The sequence below is a fragment of the Pygoscelis adeliae genome, unplaced genomic scaffold (genome assembly GCF_000699105.1).
Source record: "Pygoscelis adeliae isolate BGI_AS28 unplaced genomic scaffold, ASM69910v1 Scaffold190, whole genome shotgun sequence".
In the NCBI taxonomy this organism is placed as follows: domain Eukaryota; kingdom Metazoa; phylum Chordata; class Aves; order Sphenisciformes; family Spheniscidae; genus Pygoscelis; species Pygoscelis adeliae.
Genome location: NW_008823922.1, coordinates 1,757,533 through 1,765,207, shown reverse-complemented (window position 1 = coordinate 1,765,207; position 7,675 = coordinate 1,757,533). Strand labels below are relative to the sequence as shown.

Here is a 7,675-nt window from a genome sequence, read left to right as displayed (position 1 = left end):
TGGTCAACAGCCGGCTGAACATGAGCCGGCAGTGTGCCCAGGCGGCCAAGAAGGCCAACGGCATCCTGGCCTGCATCAGAAATCGTGTGGCCAGCAGGAGTAGGGAAGTGATTGTCCCCCACTGTACTCGGCCCTGGTGAAGCCGCACCTCGAATACTGTGTTCAGTTTTGGGTCCCTCACTACAAGGACGTCAAGGTGCTGGAGCGTGTCCAGAGAAGGGCAGTGAAGCTGGTGAAGGGTCTGGAGAACAAGTCTTATGAGGAGCAGCTGAGGGAACTGGGACTGTTTAGTCTGGAGAAGAGGAGGCTGAGGGGAGACCTTATCGCTCTCTACAACTACCTGAAAGGAGGTTGTAGCGAGGTGGGTGTCAGTCTCTTCTTCCAAGTAACAAGCGAGAGGACGAGAGGAAATGGCCTCAAGTTGCACCAGGGGAGGTTTAGATTGGAGGAGGTATTTAAAAGACGTGTAGAAGGGGTGCTTAGGGACATGGTTTAGTGGTGGACTTGGTAATGCTAGGTTAACCGTTGGATTTGATGATCTTAAAGGTCTTTTCCAACCTAAATGATTCTATGATTCTAAGAGAATGAAACCTATCTCATTTCCCTACTCCCTGAGTTTAAGGATCCCACCACACTGGACCATTGTTCATGACCTTATCCTGTGTAACTCTGAAGTTAGTATTATAGTCTCTGTTTTGTGGTTGGAGAGGTAGAGGTTTAGGGCAATTGCATGTCTTGCTGAAGATCACATAACAATCTTTAATCACATAACAATCTTAACCTTTGTGTCCAGAGAAGGGCAACAAGGCTGGTGAGGGGTCTGGAGAACAAGTCTTATGAGGAGCGGCTGAGGGAGCTGGGGTTGTTTAGCCTGGAGAAAAGGAGGCTGAGGGGAGACCTCATTGCTCTCTACAACTACCTGAAAGGAGGCTGTAGCAAGGTGGGTGTCGGTCTCTTCTCCCAAGTAACTGGCGAAAGGACGAGAGGAAATGGCCTCAAGTTGCGCCAGGGGAGGTTTAGATTGGATGTAAGGAAAAATTTCTTTACTGAAAGAGTGGTTAAACATTGGAACAGGCTGCCCGGGGAAGTGGTTGAGTCACCATCCCTGGAAGTATTTAAAAGACGGGTAGATGAGGCGCTTAAGGACATGGTTTAGTGGGCATGGTGGTGTTGGGTTGACGGTTGGACTCGATGATCTTGGAGGTCTCTTCCAACCTTAATGATTCTATGATTCTATGATCTGTTTGCAGAATGGGGAATGAAACTCATAAGCTCTTGACAGCAGTTCATCAGTCTTGTACTTGCATAGAGACCCTTAGCTTGAGAAGTTCATTCCGATAAAACAGAAGATGAAATGTACGACTGTTAATGCGGGTTCACTGTTCTGTGAGTCTAGTGCATTCTGTAAGGAAAGGTGGCCAAGACTGCTTTGGAAAACATGTATTTCCAGAAACACCTGAGTAGCACCGGGGTTTAGGGCATGTCTGTATTGTGTAGTGGAGCAGAGGCAGTTATTATGTATGTCTTCTTGCACTAGTACAGCTCTAGAAGTTTCCTGTTCTAGAGCTAGCTCAGAGATCTCTGCATCACAATCCCATTAAATAGTGAATTTATACGCCAAGTCACTTGTTGCCAGAGAACTTAGGCTCCTAAATCTCAAAAATGTTTTTGGAAACAGTTGGTCTCCTGCCTGCAAAAAGGGGACATGGACCATTCTTTTGTCTGCACTTTCTGTTTATGCAGCAAAGAGCAGGTGTATAGTTACAAATCCTGGATCCTTACCTCAGTTGGGGCATCTACAACAGATAATTGTCTTTTATGCTACTTGCAGTACTAAGTAATTCAGCTTCAAAAGGAGGAGCCTTAAATTTTATTTGCTGTTTCTTTCTCCTTCTGAGTAGTTCCACTAATTATCCTTGTTAAGATCATGAATATGTTTATCTTCCTGGTGTAAGTGTGCAACTTGCTTTCAGATGATTGCCTCATCACTATACTGTCTGGAGAGCTGTCAATTTCACAGACGCAGGCCATATTCCCTAATTATTCTTGGAAAAGGCAGAGCAACTAATGCCTGCTTCTGCCCCTCACCTGCAGCACCTTGGTGTAATGTGTTCTGATGTTTCTTCTAGGGATTTGTGTCATGTATGGAACGGTACCGAAGAATTGGGCAGGAGCTGTACGCCTCTTTGTACAAGAACCACATACAGGTAAAGAACAGAAATATTGTGCAACATCTTTCTGTTGTTGAAATGATGCTCTTGGACTACCCTGAGAAATCAGGCATTTCAGAAGTGATATAAGTAGTATGCCCAAAGAAATGCTGAGTTAATGAGTCAATACTCGGTTCCTGACATCACCACTGAAGTGTGATATAGCATCACTCACCAATCAGATTGCAGATCCTCACTTTATCTTCAGGAGCCTTTTTTCTTTTGTTTAAATGAATTATTCCACTCTCACAGTGGCAGAAATGAAAGTGAGGACTTTGACCTTTTTTTCTTAGCAGACAGTAAAACTTTTCAAGAGGTCTCAAGCTTATAGCCAGTAAAATCTCACAGGTATGGTTCTGTTTCAGGATTGGCCATCAGAGACCAACAAGCTTTTCATTCTTTGAAATTCTCACCTCTTCTCTCCTTTAAATTGATATTTTAGTGCCCCTCAACTCCCCCCCACACCACCTTAAGTAGAAATAATTAGATTTATGCCATGCTTGGAGGGAGCACAGTACACTTCTGACTGAGACTCTCAGACTGTGTTTTCAGTGAGCATGGTTGTTGCCATTTGACACAAACATTCAGCGGAAAAAAATGGAGTGAATAAGACCTCCGTGATGCTGTTCTCCTGGCTCGCTGCTTTTGAGTTGGAAATCCAATGAAAGCAGCCATTATCAAGGAAGTTGAAGTTTGTGACATGCTTATATTTGTCATTGTATCTTAGTTTGACTAGTAGCATCCTCCCACAGCACACTTTCAGTGGTCAGTCAGAGCTATGTTTGCTGAGTCTGTAGCGTTCCCTCTGCAGTGGTCCCATCCGGTACGTTGGGTAGATCCCTCTGAATCACTGGGATGGTGCCACTGCTGGATGGGAGGAGGGGAGCGTGCAAAAGGTGGCACAAAGTTGTTTTGTCCCACAGATGCTGCAGTGTGGTTACAGCAAAGCAGCCAAGGACTGGATGATACTTGAGGAGCAACTTTTCTACAGAAGGGGTCCGTTGGGAGATGCATCACGATCTTTAGAGTCACGATGGATTCTTGATTGTTATGAAGGGCCTTCACGAATGAGGAGGAGGATTCAGCATGCAAACACCCGAGTGACAATGATGCGAATGAAGAGCGAGGTAGAAAGCTGTTGCAGGAGGTGCACAATTTCTGTAACAGTTGCTGGTGACTTTATACTCACCTCTTTCCTCTGGTTCTCATTACCTGACTCATCAATATGCTGTGCCATGCATAGAGAACCCACTGAACGTGTCTGATTTTGAGAGAGTAAGAGGGGCTGCAATGTATTAGCAGCAACAGAATGATTTTCCTTTTTTTCTGTTATAAGATCTCCCCAAACAGATGAGAGTATAACCCGACCATACTTTTCTGCTTGTAATATCTCATGGGTGTAGCATTTCCCAGTGCATGCAACAGAGTCCAGTTAGAAGGCTGCACTGTCCTGTTAATCTTACGCTTATTAGGGCTGCTAGAACTGGTGGATGATCAAAAGGGGAATTAAAGTGGTTTGAACTAAGCATTGAACTGTATATGAGGGGTATTTACTACTGTCTGTCTCTATGGTGTATAAGTGCCAAATCCTATCAACCAGAAGCCGAAGCACTTCAGTATATCAGGAGGTTCCCATCTCTAGGACTTTTTCAGCTTTTCTGTGAAACTTGGCTTCTGGCTGTTTTCTGTAGACTGAGTGGTATGGTTTTTATCCTATAACTGGCCTCATGCAGGGTCTTCTTTGAAAAGCCAATAGTCCTTTTGCTTAATTGTTGACATGTGTTCCTACATTTAATTGTTCCTTTGAGTCCTTTCAAATGAGTTTATTTGAACTTCCAAGGCATTTATTTGCAACGTAGTTCTAAATCTATGTTTGTGTCTGCAACAAGGTTCTGAGTTATGTTCACCTGTCTGCATATTCCACTCTAGTCATACCTAGTCTCTTTTCAGGTTCTCCTAGCAAACAGAAATGAAACAACCCCCACTGCTGAAGTGAATCCAGGTAGGATCCTTTTAGGGCTAAATTTAAATCATCAAGAGGGTGGACACAAACAGCCAAAGAGAATTGGAGTTAGTGTATGGAGTTCTAGGTCAGAATTTAATCTAGTGAAAAAAACTTATTGTCAGTGCTCTGGGCTAAAAAGTTACTTGAACATCTGAGAAAAGACTGATGCAATTATTATATGTGGTACATAAACTGTATTTGTTGCTCTCTTGTTGCCACCAGAAAGATCTGAAAGCAAAAAAGCTATCTTGAAATGAAAGCTTTGGGCATTCTTGGGCACCTGAAAAGCTCCCAACTGCTTAAACTCAGAAGGAAATGTGCAGACTTTCCCCCTGCTTTTAGTAGACACTCCAGTTCTACCTCTGAAATAGTATTTAAAACCAGGTGATAGGTGGCTCAGAGAAGTGGTAATGGGAATTGTAATTTTCCAAGACTGTGGACAAAATAATAGAGCGTGGAAGGAAATCACCAAGAAAATTAACATGTCAAATTGTTTTTCAATGTTGAAAATAGAACCAGATTTTTCAAAATACGATCATTATGTCAATCATATGATTAAAGGCCAGGTTTTCTGTTACGTGAGACATTAAAAGAAGGAGGGGGGGGAGGGGAGTGAAATATGGTACAGAAGTCAATAGTTTTCAGACGGGAAAAAAAAAACCAAAACATTGAGAAAGAACTGTAGTTTGGAATGTCAGCCAAGTCTAAGGCTGTGGATTTCAGCCACCTGTATGGCTGTTCCAAGTCAAGCTTCTAGTGTATGCTGTTGGATATAGGCAATACTGCTGAATACTTTTTAGTGTGATAGGGCCTAGAAATCAAGTGGGAGTGGAGCTCATTGTTCTAGACTCCAAAAAAGATTGAAGTACTATGTAGTTTCTGCATGAAAGTGGTTACAGTCTACCTCAATGACAAGGCTGATCATGTGTCTCCTAACTGCATGCACTGCATGAATTTGCTAAACTTGGGACACAGCTTGGGCGAGATAGGAGTGGATTGCCTCTGCTTGGGTTCTCTTAAGATCCTGTGCAGTGCATGTCCCCAAAAGACTACTGCTTTCAGTTTTTCCTAATTTCAGGTGAGTATGTGAACAGATTTTTTTTTTTTAATTATTTGATTATCAGATGATCAGCCCAACACAGTGCAGAAATGAGAATAAATACATTTGTTCAATATGTTTGAATCTTCAGTGATTATAGGAATTTAGTTTGAATTATGACTGAGTGCAGCTACCTGTTTTTAGTTCCCTGAACTAAGCATCCTTCTTTAGCAGTCACAGATTTTACTTCTCTCTTGCCTGTTTTTTGCAGATAAATAATGCTATTTCCCAAGGTAGAACAGATTGGGTGAAAGTCTAAATTGCAAATGCTTTTGGTGTCATCTGGCTGCCACTAAAACTGCAATCTCTTTTATACTGATATAGGAGAGCTGACGTTAAATGGAGCAGAAAGGGAGATGGATAAGAAGGGATCGGATTGTAACCAGCTAACTTTCTTCCCTGCTCTACATGAAAGTTTCCATTCAGAAGACTTCTTGGAACTGTGTGTGGAGAGACAAATTATATTGCAGGAGTTTGCAGAGAGTGAAAAGGTAGGAAAGATGAACTAGAAAATGTTCTCTGGGGAGATGGCATTTTAGGGGGTGACTTGGATGTGGAGGCCTATCTGTTCCTTTCAGTTTGGGGTTCAGGTGGATTCAGGCTACAGTAACCATCATCACTATCTGTTTCCTTAGAGTGTTTACGATGTTCCAGCCTCCTTATGAACTCCTGTATAGACTTATTCTTGAAGAGCATTTAACGTTAACTCTTTGAAGTAACAGGAAAAAAATTTGGGCATGCAACCAAGGTATTCGTGTACCTGTGAGACAGTAGACATGGCAAATTATGAGACTCTCAGAATTCCTGTCCTGTTTCCCCACCTTTACTCATGCTCAGAGCAGTGCCTAGATCAAATTTATTTATTACCTCTGGGAGGGTGTGCCAATTTTGTATAGGTTGCTAGCTCAGTGATGTTTAAATCTCTTCCTGCTGTTCTTCCTCCCACCTTCACATGCCTCTTTGTTCTCTGCCTCCCCATGAGTACTGGACAGATTCTTCCCTCTAAGGCCATAGAGACTTTCCCTGCTTCCTGTTTGATGCTTCCATCGTGTGTCATCTAGTCAAAACAGTGCTGTTCCTTCTTTGTTCTTGTACTGGACTGGATACCCTTCTCCCAGGTTTCTTCCCAGCATAAGGAAGAGGCAGGTTCAGGAACACTGGGGGGAGGACATGAGCGGTGGAGTAAATAGGGGTGACTGTTAGGAGGACAGTAACTTTGGTCTGGTGTTCTCAATTTAATCCCTTTGCTCGGAAGCCAGCAACCAGCCCTTTACTTTCAGCATAGTCCCCACAATAGTGACTCCAAATCAAATCCTTGATGTTGGATATGAACTGCACATAGCCATTTTCCGTGGGACTGTGAGAGATTTTGTTATGAGTAGACCTGGCCTCATTCTCTGATCTTTTCCAGTGTACCTGTTTCTTCCAGTGGCATCATTCCCCCTGTTGGCCCAAGAGTTAGCATCCCATAGTGGAAGCCAAGGGTCAGACTTGGAGTTTTTAAACTCAGCCATCACAGCACTGTGATACATAGATATTAAATAATTCTTTTATTTTTATGTCTCAAATACCATCACTGAATTTTCTTGACGCTTTGCCAGTGGCTGGGGGTCACATTTGTGCTCTCTAATATGATGGCTTCCTCATGCTTTTAGAGCTGTTGGTACACTGTCTGTCTATACAACATAATTCATTTCCCTGCCCCTCCTCCTTTCCCCCCCCCACATACCTCTCCCCAGCAGAAGGAGACAAGCATGAAAATGTGAGGCATGTTTTCCGTGTGCTAATTTCATTTTTAGCCTTCAGGCTGTCTGTCTCTTCTCCATGTAACTCTGCAGGAAGCCGTCAGAAATGCCAGGCATGTTTTTTTCCAGCAGCAGTCACCGTGTTGCCGAGCTGACAGAAGTATTAAAAAAAGCAGTAGGGGGTGACATTAGCTGTCCTGCGCTCACTTAGGGCGCTGCGGTCCTGCCTTGTAAATGGCTGCCTCGTGAGCTGTTTGCACTTTAAGCAGACAACTGGAACCATCTTACCTACTGCACTGCACAGAACAGTCATTGCAATGCTTTGGCAGATACTAGATTGATTTCTGGAACACAGGGATAACCCTTCTCTGGAAAGTGGTCATTGTTTTATAATGTCACCCAGTGGTATTTTTTTGTATTACCATTAAACAGACACCTCTGTACGTATTCAGATATGTGAGATGGCTTTTTGCAGAAGCAGCAGATCAAATGCTATTGACATTGTCTGTTGGTTCAGAGTCTGTTCTCAGCAAGTTCAATCAGGAGAATATGGGTGCAGGTGGGATATTGTCATGCTAATATCACCTAGTCTTTTGTTTTCTTTTGCTTGCAAAAT

The 7,675-nt window shown here is 43.1% G+C and overlaps 1 protein-coding gene across 1 annotated transcript in view; it reads left to right on the top strand.

Annotated features, from left to right (window-relative positions):
• WDFY4 (WDFY family member 4) overlaps nucleotides 1-7,675 on the top strand; it is a 144,312-nt gene that overhangs the window by 74,993 nt on the left and 61,644 nt on the right. The window contains 4 exon segments of the mRNA XM_009320630.1: nucleotides 2,130-2,207; nucleotides 3,134-3,337; nucleotides 4,140-4,212; nucleotides 5,639-5,805. Of these exon segments, the coding sequence (XP_009318905.1) occupies nucleotides 2,130-2,207; nucleotides 3,134-3,337; nucleotides 4,140-4,212; nucleotides 5,639-5,805 (522 nt within the window).